Here is a 20205-nt window from a genome sequence, read left to right as displayed (position 1 = left end):
TCATTGTATAATTCTGATGGAGAGCAGCATTGTGTGTCAATGGATGACATGTTGGTGTCATGAAATGTGGCTGTAATTGGTAGCTGGCGTCACGTGTATTGCAAACAGTATAGCATACAGTTATCTACACCTTTAATTAATGTGGTGTGTTATATGCATATTACCTTTGTTGCGGCACTGCTTATCGTTTAGATGACTCTGTGAGATGTGGATGTAGTGGGCACGTGTTACATGTCATGTCTTCCATAGTAAGTGTACATCACATTTCCGGAGTAATGCATGCACACATTGCAGATGGTCCTGTCTTCATTGCACATCACTTAGCATCTGATGACATTTTTTATCTGTTTTGAAGAGTAATACTTCTAGCATTCTAGATCTCATAATACATTTATGGCTAAATGGAAGCAATCTATGGCTCATAAGACTACGGGCAGGAGAACATTATTATAAAATGTCTACGTAGTCTGTCTTTTTGCCATACTTGTGGGAAATCATATATACTCGATTTCCTGATTGTTTGTTGTGTTCTATTGTGGCAAGATTCCAGCAACAACCAAGTTCACCTCTATATTTTTGAACCTCCCTATCATTCTTTTCCATAAGAAATCACTACTGCTGTGATTTTTAAGTGTACACTGGCATTTGTTTCTTTTGTTTGGTGAATTTCTCTTTTCTTTGTATTTGTGCAGCCATGGAATTATCTGTTCAATCTTGGGAGGTGGGATGAAGTGCAAGGGGCTTGCCTACTGAAATAATGATTCCTTTTAATTTGTTTTTGGAATAAAATTCTGAGACAGTTGGAAACATTTCAGATTAGGGGATTCATAGATGAAGCCTTGTACTTCTCTTTTGTTGTCTAGGATCAATGGCAGTAGGTTGAAGGCTAGATCTCACCAGTCCACATTAGTGTGGTCTGTGAAGTTTTGGATTTTCAGCCACTAGCTCCTTCCATTCTACCACCATATTTGTCTGGTTCATCTGTGGCATGCATTAACCTTGCCTGGTTCTGATTTTTGAAATTAGTTTCCCCTTCAAGCATCACTGCAGCTGTATGGTAGCTCCTTTTGACATGCACTGGCAATTTTTTTGCTTTTACCTCACACCTAGCATAATGTGCTGATGTTATTAAAATTAGGTCTTCATGTACAAAAGGGCATATTTGCATGTCTGTTTTTGTGTTTAGCATAAGCTGTATGCTTGTTTTTTTCTGACTTCATGCAGGACACTATACTGAACCACAGTTATATTTTGTGAGTGTTTGCACAGAGTGCTTTGCAGGTAAGGCATTGGCTGCATTTATTTCTGACTTCAAGCTGGTTTGTGTGGTTTATGCACACACTCTTTTCAGAAAAGTTTAATATCTGTTGCCCTTCTGTGTGGTTTATGCACATACTCTTCAGAAAAGTTTAATATCTGTTACTTTAATCATTTTGACCCTCATAGTTGACACTCTTTCAGACATGCATAGACTGCACATGTGTTCTTTGGGAACACCCATCTGCAGCCTTTGCATCAGTGCTGTGTTGTGGCTGTACCACTTTGTAATTGCATGCACATGCGCATCTCAGTGACACTAAAACATCAGTGTTGTCATGCATGATGTCAAGTATAATACAGCCCACCCTTAACTGACAAAGCATGCTTCAAAGTGTACTACAGCAAGTGGAATGACCATGTTATGTAGCTGAAAAACTTCATTTCTACTTGTGCCTTAGACTTATGTCCACATACTTTATCTAACTTTATTGCTTCAGTAACAGTGCCAGTTTACTGTTTGTAGTTTTTTTATTTTTTTGTTTTTGTGCAGTAGAAATCATGTATGTTTTTTTCGCAAAGAGTATTCATTTATTAATTTTATTTTATCAGATAAGTTGCTTATTTGTATACTATAGTGCTCTTTTACAAATTGAGCATTGAATCCATTTCCTTTTGTAGTATAAGTCATGGTTACAGAGAGTGGATATAAAAAGTGTACACACCCCTGTTAAAATGCCAGGTTTTTGTGATATAAAAAAAAATGAGACCGCAATTAATCATATCAAAACTTTTCCCACCTTTAATGTGATGTGTAACCTATACAATTCAATTGAAAAACAAACAAATCTGTTAGGGGAAAAAATATAGAAAACGTACAATAAGCTGGTTGTATTAGTGTGCACTCCCTTAAACTAATACTTTGTTGAAGTACCTTTTGATTTAATTACAACATTCAGTCTTCTTGGGTACACACCTGCCATCAATTAGAGAGACTCTGATTAACCCCAAATAAAGTTCAGCTGTCCTAGTAGGATTTTTTTTGATATTTACTCAGTTGCCTGCGACAGCAAAAGCCATGGTTCGCAGAGCGCTTACAAAGTATCAAAGCGATCTCATTGTTGAAAGGTATCCGTCAGTAGAAGGATACAAAAAAATTTCCACAGCATTGGATATACCATGGAACACAGTGAAGACAGTCATCAAAAAGTGGAGAAAATATGAGACAACAGTGATGTTGCAAAGAACTGGACGTCCTTCCAAAATTGATGAAAACACAAGACGAAAACTGGTCAGGGAGAATGCCAAGAGACCTACAGCAACACTGAAGGAGCTACAGGAATTTCTGGCAAGTACTGGTTGTGTACTTCATGCGACAACAATCTCCCTTATACTCCATATGTCTGGACTATGGGGTAGGGTTGCAAAACGGAAGCCTTTTCTTACACAGAAAAACATCCAGGCCTGGCTAAAATTTGCAAAACAATACATCAGGTCTCCCAAAACAATGTGAAAAAATGTGTTGTGGTCAGATGAGACCAAGATTTAACTTTTTGGCCACAATTCCAAAAGGTACGTTTGGCGCAAAAACAGCACTTCTCATCACCAAAAGAACACCATCCCCACGTTGAAGCATGGTGGTAGCAGAATCATGCTGTGGGGTTACTTTTCTTCAGCTGGAACTGGCCTTTCATCAAGTTGGGGGGAATTATGAACAGTTCAAAATACCAGTCACTTTTGGCCCAAAACCTTCAGGCGTCTGCTAGAAAGCTGAAGATGAAGAGGAATTTCACCTTTCAACACGACAATGACCCCAAGCATACATCCAAATCAACAAAAGAATGGCTTCACCAAAAGAAAATTAAGGTTTTGTAATGGCCCAGCTGGAGCCTAGACCTAAATCCAGTAGAAAATATGTGGGTTGACCTGAATACCCAAGAAGACTGAATGCTGTAATTAAATCAAAAGGTGCTTCAATAAAGTATTAGTTTAAGGGTGTGCACACACAACAAATTATTAGTTTAAGGGTGTACACACTTATGCAACCAGCTTATTGTATGCTTTTTATTGTTTATATTTTTCCCCCTTACAGATTTGTTTGTTTTTCAATTGAATTGTACATGTTATAGGTCACATTAAAGGTGGGAAAAGTTTAGAAATTATTTATTGTGGTCTCTTTTTTATATCATAAAAACCTGGCATTTTAACACGGGTGTGTACACTTTTTATATCCACTGTATCAGTATTAGTTTCTATTGGTGTTTGTTGTACTTGGGGCTGGTGTCAGTATTTTGTACTGCTAATGTCTGGATTAAAGCAACACAGCTGTTAGTTCTGCTGCTTCACAGCACTTGGTTTTCTGGTTATTTTCATAGCTGGGCTGACTTCTTTATGGAGTTTAAATGACTTCCTTAGGTCCCCTTGGATTTTTGTCCAGTGCTCCTGTTTCTTTCCACATCCCAGGTATGTTCTTTGGTGATTTGGAATTTCATGATTGCACATAGATATTTGTGTGTGTGTGTGTGTGTGTGTGTGTGTGTGTGTGTGTGTGTGTGTGTGTGTGTGTGTGTGTGCGCGCGCGTGTGTGCATGTGTGTGCACACGTGTGTGTGTGTTTCTTGCAGTGAACTGACAGCTTGCTTAAATAGGCCCTGACTCCCTGTGATCTTGAATATGATAAAGTGGGTATCAAAAGTTGATCAAGTGAAAGAAAAGCAGGATTATTATTTCTCTGGCATTTTGTGGTACAATTAAAAGAAAAGTAAAAATGCTACTGTACATGCAAATTAGTTATTTTTTAAATAACATATTTTGACTAGTATATCTTGTTTAATATGTTATAAGAGGACTCGAGAAAGAATATTAGGTAGCTCTATTAATATCTTGAGCTGAATTTTGCTTTTGTCATACTGAACATTTTATAAATTTGCATGTTCTTTTCAGATTACAGGTGATACAGTATACAATATGCTTCGACTATCTGAAGTAGAAGTGGATAAAGATGATCGTCCTGTTAATCCACATAGGATTCGACATTGTGAGGTAAGTGTTATAGCCTGTATTTCTCTTGAACAATTTTTTCTGTTTCTTTCTCTTTCTCTTTTTGCTTGCATTGTCTGTCAATCATCAGCTGCTTCCTGGTCTTTCAGTTCCCTTTGACCAACACAAGGGCTCATCTATGAGGGACCCTTATTCAGACAGCCATCATGGATAATTTGAGAGTTTTACTGTTTTTCTTATAGTCCTGTTCCCTGCATACATACAAAGCTCTGGGGAGGGACATGAAATGAATTGATTAGGACATCTCTCACATCTGCAAGGACTTTTCCCCTCCAAGTAGCAACATCCCTGCCCTCAAAATGCAACTGGTGGTTTCGCAAGTCTCAATTAGGTGACTTGCACCACTCAGTGTTCCTCTAAGTCAGGGGACTTGTTCCCATATCAGAGGAGGCAAGCAGGTCAGTCTTCTTCATTCCTCTTCCTCCATGCCTTGCTCCTCCAGTGCTGAGGCCAGTAAGTGAGCCCCCAGTCACCTGGATCCCTGTATATATGCAATGGAAAAGTTTCAGTTCAACATGTCTGCCTAGTAAATCTTATTGTGTGTTTCCTGTGCTCTGAATTTTACTCTTGTACCGGTGACTTTGATACATTTCTGTGTTTCACTGCATCATGTATTTTCCTTTCCATGTTGCTACTATGCTTCGTGTGAATTGACCGAAGCTTCAGAAAGTAGTAGTAGACTTGTTAAAATATTTTTAATAGAATTCCTTTTTGAAAAGGGGCTCCCCCCTTCCCCTGCCCCTCTCACTTTCTTTACGTGTATATAACAACTCCATTGTTGTAAAATCATACACAAAAAGAAAAACTGTTCATTAAGGAACTTCATTTGCGGTAAGGGACCAAAATGCTAGTCTTCAGTCTGAACTTGTAATGTGAAAAAATAAATGGGTGAGTCACGAAGCTAAAAGGTGAAAAACAATAACTGAATAATGAACATTTCCAAGAAGGTAAGGATTGTACCACATACATTCAGTTCAGAGTTCATAAGATTTAGCTGATATGATTAATAAAGGGGTACTTGGTAGCTCCAGAGTGATAGTACTTCAAATCTACCATTAGTAGCTTTGTATCCTGTTCTAAGGGGCTACTGGCAAGGGAGGAGGATTAGACTGGCATGTATTTATATTCCCCCTAAAACTGCTATAATGGAGCTTAAGAAAATTCTGGGAGAAATAATCAGCTTTCAGCAAGAAATATTATTTATCGATGGGGACTGGAATTTGATTTTCAACAGTGAAGATGTGTCGGGGGGGGGGGGGGTCCAGAAGGGAAAATATAACACAGGAGGGTAGATTTTTTGAAGAAATTTATGAAACTATTTGGCATGGAAGATGTGTATTCAGTAGTAGGAGTTTGGAGTGAATTTGCATATCATTCCCCAAGATACAAAAACTGGGCTATGCTCGACAGAATTTACATTTCACAGAAACATGCATTTAATTGAAGGTCTTGATAGGCATCCAATAACTATTTCGGATCATGTATCATTAATAACGAATAACAACACAGGGTAATGAAATAAAAATGAAGACAGTGGTGCTGTCCCACCTATTTGTTGAACAGAGAGGAATTTAAGGAATGGGTAGTGGAAATTATTCAGGAGCTATTAGAGAAGATAGAAATTTCTTCTGAAAATAGAGCTAGGGAGTGGGATAAAATTAAATTGGAATTTAAAAATAGGGTAGAAGTAAAAGAAAGGGAGATGTGGTTAAGAAGTAACAAGAATTATTTAGAGGGATTGACAAATGTCACTATTGTAAAGTAGGAGGAATCTCACAGAACAAGAAGACGAGCAACTGCAGAATGCTAAACAGAAAATAAGGGATTACCTCGATATAATATACATGAGTTTAGAAAGATTGCTGTTAAGGAACTTTTTTTTTTTTATGATAACTCCAGAGCACAAAAACATTTAGCACAATGACACAAGCAACAAAGTAGAAAGGGCTGTCGCCAAGCTTAGGGAGCCCATAACAAGGAAGATAAGAGAGCCTTTAGAAGTATTAGAAATATTTCGGAAATTCTATGAAAGTCTCTGTATAAAGCAGAGAAATATGAAAATCGAGAAAAGGTACAAATGGAAATGATTATGGAAGAATTAAATATGCCAAGGTTAGATGAGGCTCAGTTACTAATGGTTAGGATAGGAGGAGATGAGATAAAAATGGTGATGCATAACCAATCTACCAGAAAGTCCCTAGGAACAGATAGTATTCTTGTGGAAGTTTGGAAGCTAGAGGGAAAAAAACTGATAAAGATCTGGAAGGTTTTGTTTAACAGTATTTTAAGAGGAGGAGACGTACCAACTTCCTGGAAGAAAGTGGTGGTGGCTGTAATACCTAAAGAGGTAAAGAACTATCAAATCCAGCTTCATATGGGCCCATTTCAATACTAAGCCATGATTATAAAGTGTGCATGTCTATAATGGCTAAAACAAGAGCAAAAGTGATGCCAAAATTGATAGATATGGATCAGTGTGGTTTTATGGAGGGAAGGCAGACATTTGACAACATTAACAGAACACTGATGATCCAGAGGGAAGCAGAATGTAAGAAAACACCACTGTTATTGGTCTGTCTTGATGCAGAGAAAGCATTTGACAGGATGGTGTGGGGATAGTGAATCATAAAGTACAATGGATTAGCAAGGAGGAAGTAAGGATAGCTATGAAGAGAATGAAGAATGGAAAGGCTGTTGGCCCAGATGACATATCTGTGGAAGCATGGAGGTGTTTAGGTGAAATGGCAGTGGAGTTTTTAACCAGATTGTTTAATGAAATCTTGGAAAGTGAGAGGATGCCTGATGAATGGAGAAAAAGTGTTTTGGTACCGATTTTTAAGAATAAGGGTGATGTGCAGAGCTGTAGTAACTACAGAGGGATTAAATTGATCAATCACAGCATGAAGTTATGGGAAAGAGTAGTGGAAGCTAGGTTAAGAAGGGACGTGATGATTAGTGATCAGCAGTATGGTTTCATGCCGGGAAAGAGCACTACAGATGCGATGTTTGCTCTGTGAGTGTTTCATAGATTCATAGATTCTTACTAAGCTAACTGCCCTTGCGAGCCATTTTAAGCTTAGCCAATTATCCCTTGTGAGACTCAAACCCTGCACCTTGTGTTTGTAAGGCAAATACCTTAACCATTAGGCCACCCTCACAACCGGTGTTGATGGAGAAGTACAGAGAATGTCAGAAGGAGTTGCATTGTGTTTTTGTAGACTTAGAGAAAGCATATGACAGTGTGCCTGGAGAGGAGTTGTGGTATTGTATGAGGAAGTCAGGAGTGTCAGAGAAGTATATAAGAGTGGTACAGGATATGTACGAGGGTAGTGTGACAGTGGTGAGGTCTGCGGTGGAAGTGACAGATGCTTTTAAGGTGGAGGTGGGGTTACATCAAGGATCAGCTCTGAGCCCTTTCTTATTTGCAATGGTGATGGACAGGTTAACAGACGAGATCAGACAGGAGTCCCCCGTGGACTATTATGTTTGCAGATGACATTGTGATCTGTAGTGAGAGTAGGGAACAGGTGGAGGAGACTCTGGAGAGATGGAGATATGCTCTAGAGAGAAGAGGAATGAAGGTCAGCAGGACTAAGACAGAATATATGTGTGTGAATGAGAGGGAGGATAGAGGAATGGTGAGGATGCAAGGAGTAGAGGTGGCGAAGGTGGATGAGTTTAAATACTTGGGGTCAGTAGTTCAGAGTAACGGTGAGTGTGGAAGAGAGGTGAAGAAGAGAGTACAGGCTGGGTGGAGTGGGTGGAGAAGAGTGTCTGGAGTGATTTGTGACAGACGAGTACCTGTAAGAGCGAAAGGGACGGTCTACAATAGGGTAGTGAGACCAGCTATGTTATATGGGTTGAAGACAGTGGCATTGACAAAAAGGCAGGAGTTTGAGCTGGATGTGGCAGAGTTAAAGATGTTAAGATTTGCACTGGGCGTGACGAGAGTGGACAGGATTAGGAATAAGTATAGTAGAGGGTCAGCCCAGGTTGCGAGACAAAGCCAGAGAGGCAAGATTACGTTGGTTTGGACATATGCTGAGGAGGGATGCTGAGTATATTGGGAAAAAGATGCTAAGGATGAAGCTACCAGGTAACAGGAAAAGAGGAAGGCCTAAGATAAGGTTTATGGATGTGGTGAGAGAGGACATGCAGGTGGTTGGTGTGACAGAGAAAGATGCAGAGGACTGGAAGAAATGGAAACAGGTGATCCGCTGTGGGCGACCCCTAACGGGAACAGCTGAAAGAAGGTGATGATGATGATGATGATGTTGATGAAGCTGGGATTTTGTGAACAGAGCATTGGAAGCATTTGCATTCCCTTCTAAAATTATAAGGTTGATTAGGAGGATATATTAGGGATCAGGGGTTAAAATTAAAGTGGGTGGGTTCCTCTCTGATAATTTTTGCTTGAGCTGTAGATCCAAGCAGGGGTGTCTTCTTTCCCCTTTGTTGTTTGCATTATATTTAGAACCATTGGCAATGAAAATAAGGGACTCAGAAATTCAAGGATATTATTGGTATGGTAGTCAAGAAAAGCTTGTCTCTGTTTGCATATATTATTTTATACATGATAAAACCAATAAAAGACATTACAGTGTTGTGGGACATTTTAGGGCAGCCACAGTGGTGCAGCGGTTAGTATTACTGCCTCACAGTAAGAGGTTCTCCGGTTCGATCCTCGACTGTGGTGCCATCTTTGTGGAGTCTGCTTGCCCCCCCGTGGTTGCGTGGGTTTCCTCCGGGTGCTCCAGTTTCCTCCCACATCCCAAAGACATGCTGTAGGTGGATTGGGCACTCTAAATTGGCCCTAGATGTGAGTGTGTGCATGTGTGTGCCTTCTGTGGAAGGTTGGGTGCCGGGCTGGCAACTCGACACAGTAAAAATCCACTGCCAGTCATGAGAGGACAGGTGATCCACTGTGGCGACCCCTAACCGGGAAAAGCCGAAAGAAGAAGACTGTTGTGGAACATTTTGAGATAGTTTCAAATCAAGATGCAAAATTAATGAAGCTAAAACAAAGGCAATAGTAGTAAATTATGTACCCACACACAACTTGGTTCAGCTATATACATACACGCACACACACATATATATATATATATATATATATATATATATATATATATATATATATATATATATATGAGGACATTTAAGAGTTTGGATTAAAAAAAAATATTCCATTGTGGCAGCTAGGGATATGTGGGAAGAGACTAAAGAAAAGATATTACAAAAACTGAGAAACTGGAAGCTTTTTTATATGGATAGTAAGATACAAGCAGTTAACATGTTTTTAGTCCCTTTGGTCTTGTACACAGGTCAGACATATTTTATTAACCAGAGATGAAGCTGTGGTTAGCAATTAGTAAAGAGCTGAAGGATTTTATGTGGGACAAGAAGATGGCAAGAGTCAAGTGGAATAAGCTGATTCTTCAAATAGAAGAAGGTGAATTGGGATTACCTGATTGTTTCAGAGCTACACAGGTAAGGCTCCTGTACATAACATAAGCAGAAAAATATAATTCAAAGTGGAAAGGGACGATGATGAAACTGGGGAAGCTCAAGAAGCAAGGAGAGACTGGGATTTTGGATGCAGAAACACCAAAAATAAAGTAGGGAAGCAGCCTTCAACACTTAAACCATGTAAATGTATCTACAAGCACTGCACCTATGAGGAAAAAATACAGGCAGTTAGAAGAACAAGAGTAATAAATGATCAGCAAAGCAAGGCATCCCAGGTTCAGTACAGTCTTTATTATTCCTTGACTAGCTAGTTTGGTTTACTGACTGACTGATTACAGATGAGGACATGGTTTTTATACAATCTTGAAAGATGTAGCCCTGCCTCTTTAGACATACACTGTGCGAAATCGGGTTATACATCTATTTAAAATTGCTTGTGAGCAGACTATTTTAAAAGTTACTACTATAACAGTTTTTTCCCTTTTTTAGTGACAAGTACAGAGTCAATATTCCTTTCTTCAACTTGCTTTATCATCATATATTCTTACTGCTTAATTGTCTATCACAACATTTCTAATGAGAAAGACTATTTATTATTGTTACAGCTACAGTTCATATTTACATTATTACTGTTGTTGAATAATTCAGAACTAATGAAAGTTTGCAACGTATAAAGTAGTACAATACAAAAGCTTAATAAAAACATATAAAGTCTGCAGCTTTGCAGCATGCGTATGCAAGGCACAACAATCATCTGCTCTTGTCATTCATTCTATAGATAATGCGTGAAATAGAACAATATACATTTCCTGATTATTTGATATTAATGACATATGTACATTTTACAAATCATGTATTTTACATTATTTGCATTCTTTACACATATAGTTTCGGAATGTTTGATAGAAACAGGAAAGTACTGATTAATACATGTTTTATACAACTTTTAACAGAAGAGCCATTCCTGCTGTTACAATACATGAGTGTGTCTCAGTGTGTAACCCTTGTTTCAGGCTGCTGTGACCTTTTCATTCTATCTTTATCCTAATAGCAGGCTGAGCTGAGAATTCTAAAAAAACCCACTGCAAAGTCTTATAGCGAGTTTGCATCTGTTGTTTGACATTTGATTATTAGAGGAATTTTTTTCAATATAAATATTTGCTTATATTAATAATTATGCCTTGATAAAGAGAGGAATTATTCATAAGCACTATCTTATCTTGGCTGATACTCTTTCAGCCAGGCATTGCATGCAGCTTTTTATTCATGTTTTCAGTCACTGGGATTCACATAAAAGATTGTTCACACATGCTGCTCAGAGAAGATTATTGTAAGCAGGTGTCCCAACATTGCTTGAGATCCCAATGCTATAACAGGTTCCCCCTGAACAGACATGAGAACCCATGTTTGTTGATTTTGTTTAGTGCATATTATCAAGCTTCATTGGTTCAGAATACTCCATAAATCGTACGATGTCTTGGACCTGATGCATTTGGTCCACTGTCAAAACCTGTACTGCTTGCAGTCTTACACATTCGATTCCACACGTGATAACAACAATTACTAGGCTTATACATCCTAAAATGCCAACTATGACCAGTATAAACTGCATTATTTTTCCTCCCCAGCTACTGATAGAACCACCCGGCCAAGAGAACCACATTTATTTTTCTATTTGTGCTTTTTGAGCAATTTCTTCAATTATTTTGAGGTGTCTCCTGATTTTAGTTTCATTATCAGGACTATAAATACAATATATATCTCCACGGTGGTACAGCAGTAGCGTTGTTACCTCACAGAAAGAGGTTCTCCCGTTCTATTATCGGCGTGGCTTGGGAGTGCCTTCTGTCTGGAGTCTGCATGTCCTACCCGCGGTTGGGTGGGCGTTCGAAAGACGTGTGTGTGAATGGGCGTGCCTTTGTTTAAGGTTGGGTGTCGAGCTGGCACCTCGGCGTTTCGTAAAAATCTACTGCCAATCATTAGCGGACTGGAGTTCCGCTGTGGCGACCCCTTACCGGGAAAAAGCCGAAAGACAAACAACATCAGGACTATAAATACAATATTCCTCTCCTAGCAATGCACAAAATTTAATGCCATGTGGTTCTGTAAGACCATAGTTTTCCTGGCAGTCATTTCTATGGTAACTTTTTAATTCCTCTAATAGACCTGCTATTTTTTTAAATTTCCCAAATAGCTTTCCCTTCTCCATAGAATGGAAAGATTGATACTCATGCAAGGACATCATTTAATACATCCATTTTTTTAAGTCAATATGTCATTTTAAGCTAACATTTCTAATATTAGAATTAGGCAATGTAGTATGTCTAATGGATGGAATTGCATGGCCCAAATTACACAGTCCATTTTAATTCTAAGGAAGCCATTTGTAGGCTCCTTTACCACATATGTAATATATGCCTGCTTAAACTGGAATTATTTGTTTAACCCAATGTTTAGTTCTAGTTTTTTTAAATGTCCAGCAAGTTTCATTACTAAAATGCTCAAAACATTGTTCACTGGCATTTCGAGTAGCAAAAATAATATTACAAGAACTTTTCTCAAGAAATGGGTGATTACTTGTTCCCTCTCCTTGCAAACAAACATCAGCAGTCACAGATGTTCATCGTGTTTCACTGTTGCAGTCATGACTGTAGGGTTCTCCCCTGCCGGCAGGCAGCCCTCGGTCGGCCAGAATCCCAAAGTCTGGGTCCGGCTTCGGCTGTTCAACCATGCTCCCTGACGTCAGAGCGCCAGGAGTATAAAGCTAACAGCTGACGCCATCTTCTCCTGTCTTTCTTGCCGTGCGGTGACAGCAGTTCGCAAGTACAGGTCAGCTGACTCCTGACGATTTTTTCTGATAAACTTCAGTCCGAAGATTTTCTTCTCCACTCAAAGCTAAGTACCCCGTTGGGGAAACTTTTTTCTTGCTCCACTCCGATGTCAGAAAAAGTTAATAATTGTATTTCATGTGGGAAGCAAATACCTCATAAGGATTTTCATTCTTACTGTATTCCTTGCTTAGGCCCTGACCACGACGTAGCTAGTTGTCGGTTTTGTGCTAGATTCAATCAACGTACAATTAAGCGAAGGTACGATTTTGCTTTTCATTACTTCGGTAGGTGCTTTAACTACAAAATGTCATCGGATACGGTTCCGGCTACTGGAGTTCACAAACGTCGCAAGGATAAAGACAGGCCTCCGAGGTCCAAATCTGATGATAGCGCACAAGCGGGGCCAGCTTCAGGTTCGGCCGTCGTCAGTGAGGTGCTTTTGCAGCCCCTGTCGTCGGCCATTTCAGAACCGATGGCCGAAACGGACTCTCATGAGGAGCCAACCAGGCCTTGGAGCCGCTGTGCAGGTACCGGCTTCTGAAGGGGTTTTCAGGCCTACTCAGCTTCTAATAAAGGCAAAGCCAAAGAAAAAGGCAAAGACTCCTTCTAAATCAAAGACTGCAACACAGGCCTCTTCTGAACCGGCTCCCAAGTCACAGAAACAGTTACTCAAGATGGCGGAGGATTTACTTACTATGATTAGGGGTTCACATCCCCCTCCAGATAAAAGGCCAAGGCAGGATGTTTATTATGATTCCTCTGATCAGGCTTCTGTTTCCTCAGTTTCTTCTTCTGATCAGGAATATTCTTTCCTTCCTTATGAGGATTCTGATGCTGAGGAATCCATTCCTTCAGCTTCTCCCCCTGAGGATTTCTCTTTTGGGGAAACTTTGCATGAAATGAGGGAACATTTCCACTGGGAAGGACAGGAGTATTCGGAATCTAAGAAAAGACCGAGGGATTTTCTTCTTCTTCCCCAACATAGACCCCTGGCTATTCCTCCTGTTTTGGATATTGTGGATGATGCCTTTTCGGAGGCTAACAACCCCTGACTCCTTTCCTCCTGCTCCTGTTAAGCCTGATAGATATTACAGGGTTCCTGATTCCACCAATTTTTATACAAGAACCCTTCTGCTGACCCTGAAACCATTTCTCAGGGTCCTAAGGGTGTTAAGGCCGCTTCTGCCAAAAATCCCATTCCTACTGAAAAGGATTCTCGATCCTTAGAAAGATGGGGCAAAAAGGTGTACACTTCTGCTACTTTGTCTATTAGGGCTTTAAACTGTCAGTTTCATATGCTGAAATACCAGCAATTTCTCGTCTGTTTTAAAACAAAAGCTTACTTCCATTTCTGCCTGTGCAGATGATAAGGAATTACATGACTTATTGCATGCCACTGAACAAGTTGGGAAGCATGGTTTACACTGTGGATTTGATGCCTTGGAGGCTTCTTGTAGGGCTGCGGCCTCTGGCACAGTCATTAGAAGGCATACATGGCTAAAGGAACAAAATTTGCCTGAACAAGTAAAGGCTAAATTATTGGATGCTCCTGTTCAGCGTAATGTTTTGTTTGGATCAAAAGCTGAAGAGGTGATTAAAAAGATGGAGGATAAGGCGTAATCCATGCAATCAGTTAAAGATTTCTTACAAGTACAGCCACCTAGATTTAGCAGGAATTGACCTTCAAAAAATTGGTCCTTTCCCTCTTCAGACGGGCCTCAGAGGGGTAGATATAGACGCCCCAGAGGAAGGCCTCAAACTCAAGCCTCTTATAGGCCAAGACAGTGGACTGCTTCCACCCCTAGGGGAGGAGAGGACAGGTCACAAACTCAAAGGAAACAAACTCAATTACTCCCTCTGTTGGGCTACAGGAACTTCTTGCCTGGAAGCCCCTCTCGGAGGAAAACTCTCTCTTTTTTACCAAAATTGGACTCAAATAACCCAAGACAAGTGGGTTTTGGATGTGGTTTTAAGAGGTTACAAATTCCATTTTCATACCTTGCCAAGGCCAAGTAGATGGCCAGACCTTCCAAAGCATCAATGGACGGAGGCCTTAAACCAGGTGGAAGCTCTTTTGGCTATGAATGCCATAGAACTGGTTCCACTTTCAGAGATGGGAAAAGGTTTTTACTCAAGGCTCTTTCTAGTCTCAAGGAAGCAAAACTCATGGAGACCCATTCTGGATCTGTCGGTCTTGAGCACCTTTCTAGAGATTCCAAAATTCAAGATGCTTACTCTACAGCAGCTACTTCCAATGCTGTCCAAAGATTCATGGATGGTAACTTTGGATTTGAAGGAGGCATATTTGCACATTCCCATCAGGCAGGATCGCAGGAAAATACCTCAGATTCAAGGCCGGTTCGAGGCACTTTCAATTCTCTGCACTGCCCTTTGGATTGTCTACTGCACCCAGGGTCTTCACCAAATGCCTGGCTCCAGTAGTAGCTTACTGCAGACTCCAGGGAATTCAAATTTACCCTTATCTGGACGATTGTCTAATTCAGGCAGACAGCAAGGATGTCTTACTCCAGCATCTAGAATTTGTACAGAACCTCCTCAAGTTACTGGGATTCTCTGTAAACATAAAAAAGTCAAATTTGACACCATCACAGCACATAACCTTTCTGGGTGCTCTTCTAAACACCACAACCCAGATGGCATTTCTGACATCCGAAAAACAATTGCAGCTGGCTTCAACTTTCAAAATTTTGGCAACTTTAACTCAACTATCTGCAAGGAAATTCCTGCAGGCTTTGGGTTACATGGCCTCCTGCATCCTTCTCGTACCATATGCAAGACTACACATGAGGAAAATACAGTGGTACCTAAAAAGTGTATGGTCTCAGCATTGCCACAGTTTGGACATACTGATCTCCGTCCTTCCTTGCCTTCAAAAGGAATTTCTTTGGTGGTCCAGGGCATGTGCCCTAAACAAAGGGAAACCCTTCTGTCTGCCTCCTGCCACTCAGATTCTAACCACGGACGCCTCGGATTATGCTTGGGGAGCCCATTTTCAGGGCAACTGTCTGCAGGGCCTTTGGACACAGGATCAGAAGCACCTGCATATCAATTTAAAGGAAATGTTAGCTGTTCAGAAAGCTATATTGGCCTTCAGGAATCTTTTACAACCAGGACAACTACTAATACGGACAGACAACACCACAGTTATGTGGTACATAAACAAGCAAGGGGGATCTCATTTCTGCCCCCTTTGCAGACTAGCCATGGATCTATGGAACACAGCTCTAGCTTGCAATCTGGATCTTCAAGATCAGTTTCTACCAGGGAAACAAAACTTCCTGGCAGACAGTCTGAGCAGAAACATTTTGGATCCACACGAATGGATGCTGGACACCAAAATATTCAGGATGATGATAGCAGTCTGGGGATGTCCTCACATAGACCTCTTTGCATCCCATCTCAATCATCAATTACAGAATTTTTGCACCAGGATTTTCCACAGAAAAGCTTGGAAAGTGGATGCCCTGTCGTTCAGTTGGAGGAACCTCTCGGGATATGCCTTTCCACCTCTTCCTCTTCTTCCACGGGTCTTATTGAAGATAAAACAGGACAAGCCCAAGATGATAATCTTGCTGGCTCCAAATTGGCCTCGGCAGTTTTGGTATCCAACACTAAAAAACCTATGCCTGGAGCCCCCTTGGGTTTTACCTCAGTCTCCGAACCTTCTGTCCCAACATCAGGGTCATATTCTACACTCTCCTGTCAGAACTCTCTGCCTGGCAGCCTGGTTAATCCAGGACCTTTGATTTCTTCTTTACTACCCAAGCAGGTTATGGATGTCATTTTAGAAGCCAGACGTCCTAGCACTAGAAAATCTTATGCAGGAAAATGGAAAAGATTTTGTTCCTGGATGCAGGCTCAGGATTCTGATCCTCTTCTTCCTAACATTACTTTAATTTTACTTTACTTGACAGATCTCTTACATAAGGGTCTCTCTTTCTCTTCCATTAAGATACATGCCTCTGCTATTTCTGCTCATTATAATACAGACCCCCCATCTTTTCCCACCAGCTCATGAGACAGATTCTCAGAGGAGCTAAGAACTTAAGACCTCCTAGATCTCCTCCCATTCCTGCTTGGGATCTCAACTATGTTTTGGAAAAAAACTAACCTTGCCTCCTTTTGAGCTTGCTGCCTCTTCTGACATCAAGTTTTTATCTTGGAAGACAGCTATTTTGTTAGCCCTAACCTCTGCCAGGAGAGTTTCAGAGTTACAAGCTCTTATGGCTGTGGAACCTTATATTATTTTTCATCAAGACAGTGTATCTTTGAGGACTAATCCTACTTTCATGCCTAAGGTGGTTTCCAAAGTGGCTTTAAATCAAACTATCCACTTGCCAACTTTTTTCCCCACTCCTCAAAATAAAGGGGAAAGGATCTTACATTCCTTGGATGTACACAGACAACTACGTTTTTACCTGGACAGAACCAAGGACATCAGAAAATCAGAACAATTGTTTGTTTCTTATGCTTCAAGTTCCCAAGGTAAAGCCATTTCAAAACAGACCATTTCTAAATGGATTGCTCATGGAATCAGATTTTGTTATTCACACCATGGAAAGCAAATCCCAGGGAGTATACGGACTCATTCCACCAGAGCTGCTGCCACTTCTGCGGCCTTCCTCAGGCGAGTTCCTACCAAAGACATTTTGGAAGCTGCAACTTGGAGTTCAGTGCATACTTTTTCCAAGCACTACAATCTACCTCTCTACTCTAAGTCTAGGGCAGGCTTTGCCTCTGCAGTCTGGCAGGGCCTTTTAGCCGCCCCTTCTTCTTTATGACCACCTCCCTTTCTTTCAGCTTTGGGATTCTACCCTACAGTCATGACTGCAACAGTGAAACACGATGAACATAGTACAGTTGTGTACACCTACCATAAATGTAGATGTTTGAGTGTCTTCACTGTTGCAGTCTGGGTTTCCCTCCCTCCTGTCCCCTCTTGTTTTTACTTTGATGTAGTTCCTTTTTTCACCATTCTTCTGAGGTGTATTTGCATAGGTTATGGGACCTTTTTCATTTTGGGACTCCTGACATCTGGGGCAAGAAAAACTGGAGAAGATGGCGTCGGCTGTCAGCTTTATACTCCTGGCGCTCTGACATCAGGGAGCATGGTTGAACAGCCGACGCCGGACCCAGACTTTGGGATTCTGGCCGACCGAGGGCTGCCTGCCGGCAGGGGAGAACCCTACAGTCATGACTGCAACAGTGAAGACACTCGAACATCTACATTTATGGTAGCTGTACACAACTGTACTTTGTATGAACAAGACTAAAGAAAGGGTGTTTCCTTGGGATAGAGTCATTCTTTGAAACACATTCTTGGTTTGTGAGATTCAACATTTCCAGAAGGGTAGATGGAATAGTTCATATTGAATTCCTACTCTTTGCATCTTGTGGTAAATCAGCACAGATCCTGCATTGTTTAGCATTCAAAGTTTCTGAGTACATTTCCACTGATTTGGTAAAGATATTGAAGCCCACCTTTCCTTGTATTGAGGAGTAAAAATTCATCAGGATCACGATTAATGTCAGGGTTTTCATGGTTCGATATTTGCTGTAAGAGAAAAGAATCGTGTTCTTATTAGTTGTATTTGACATTATGTTCCTTTATATCCGTTATTACATTTATAAGTTACTCAGTTTTCTCCCCTCCATTTTAATCTTTTAACATTATCTTTATGAATCCAATCATTTTTTGGTGGCTGATTTTTATATGGCTGGATTTGTACAGCCACTAACCCCACTTTGGTAACAATGTAGGGTCCTAGCCATTTTGAATCTCATTTACTTGCATTTCCAAACTGACGGACCATTACAAGATCTCCTTGTTCCAGTTGTACCTCCCTCGATTCCCAAATCTCATTTTGTTTACACAGCTCTAGATTATGGGCTTGTCCAGCTTCCCAGACTCTCCCTTTTGCCCAACTGATTTGGTCTTGGAGCTGGTCCCACAATTTTGCTTCTTCTAATGGTATCCCATAAGGGATTTCTCCTGCTTTTAGATTCATAGGTCGACCCATCATTACTTCATGTGAAGTTAACACACATCCCTGAGGAGAATTTCGCATCCTAATCAAAATGTTGGGTAAATGTTTTACCCAATGATTCCCATACTCAAAAATCATTTTCTTTAATCCTTCCTTCAGAGTTCTATTAGCTCTTTCGACTTTTCCAGAACTCTGAGGATGGTAAGGAGTATGAAACGTTTGCTTGATTCCCCAATTTTTACACATTTGTTTTGTCACTTTTTCAGTAAAGTGAGTCCCTTGATCAGTATGTATTTCTCGGGGCACTCCCCATGTTGGAATAATCCTTTCACTTATTATTCTAACTACTGAGTTTGCATCTTCCTTTTTTGTTGGATAAGCTTCCACCCATCCAGTATATTCATCTATCAAAGTAAGTAAGAAACGAAACCCTCCTGGTGCTGTTGGAAAAGGTCCTACAAAATCCATTTGTACCCTTTCCCAGGATCCCAGTGCTTGTGGGAGTCTGTATTGTTTTCTCCTATTTCGTTTTCCCACATTGTGCATGGCACATGTAACACATCTATCCACATGATTTTGGATGTCTGTTGTCATTCCTTCCCATTTAAATCTAGAACTAACAATTTGTTGTAGTCTTTCCCTTCCTGGATGACCTAAGAAATTATGATAAGTTAACAGCATTTTTCCTTTTTCAGGCTCAGTCGTTTGTACCCTATGTAAAGGACCTTTTAGAATTCTCCTGGTACCAACCGAGGTTATGGAAATCTAACCCATTTCCATTCACTTCCTTGTATTATTTCAAATTCTTCTATTTTCTCTTTCTTAATGATGTTTGGCTGTTCTCTTAGAACTTTTACTAAGCTTCCTAATGGCTGATTATCTTTGTTTGTTTTTGCATTTAAGGTCATATGAGCACCTTGTTCAAATTCAGGACCCCATAACGGCTTCAGTTCATCTGTTCCTGTCGCTGTTAATCCACATATAGTAGGTGTTATGATGATCCCATCACACTGGATTTGGGTGATTTTACCTACCTCACTTTCCACTCTATGTTCATACCCTGTACACTAATCTCTACAAAAGTAAGCTGTACAATGTAAAGGTAAAGGATTTAGAGGTAAGTCCATTTGTATTTGGCACTTATTCAAAATATTTTGTACCATTTCCCTTATTTGCTTTTCTTCTATGTCATTTGTTTCCCCATGCCCAGTATTGGGGAACATTTTGTATTGGATAAGTTTCTTTGGAGTCAAGGGCCCCTTCTTTTGATAGCTGATCTACTATTTTATTAGCCTGACTGTGTCCCTCATTTTTGGTGCGAGCTTTGACCTTATTTATACTCACTGTAGAAGGATTGTCATCTTTTATAAAACTCCAAATTTCTGTCAACACTTCCTGATGACCGATTGGTTTACCATCAGCTGTAATCAAACCTCTACTTGCCCAAATGGGAAAAGATGGTCTTAAGACTCGGATTACATATTCACTGTCTGTATAAATGTTTATAGGTCTGGGCAATAACAAGGCTTGTTTAACTACCAGTTCAGCTCTTTGTGCTGAGCATCCCCCTGGGAGACTACT

General features: G+C 40.3%; 1 protein-coding gene across 1 annotated transcript in view; it reads left to right on the top strand.

Moving 5' to 3' along the window:
* The window catches only part of CWC27 (CWC27 spliceosome associated cyclophilin), a 1911839-nt gene that overhangs the window by 222283 nt on the left and 1669351 nt on the right, over positions 1-20205 (top strand). The window contains exon 5 of the mRNA XM_044063365.1: positions 4200-4298. Within this exon, the coding sequence (XP_043919300.1) occupies positions 4200-4298 (99 nt within the window). The remainder of the gene's footprint in view (positions 1-4199; positions 4299-20205) is intronic.

Source organism: Protopterus annectens, chromosome 2.part1 (genome assembly GCF_019279795.1).
Source record: "Protopterus annectens isolate FY-2018-M chromosome 2.part1, PAN1.0, whole genome shotgun sequence".
Lineage (NCBI taxonomy): Eukaryota > Metazoa > Chordata > Ceratodontiformes > Protopteridae > Protopterus > Protopterus annectens.
This window is presented reverse-complemented; position numbering and strand designations above follow the sequence as displayed.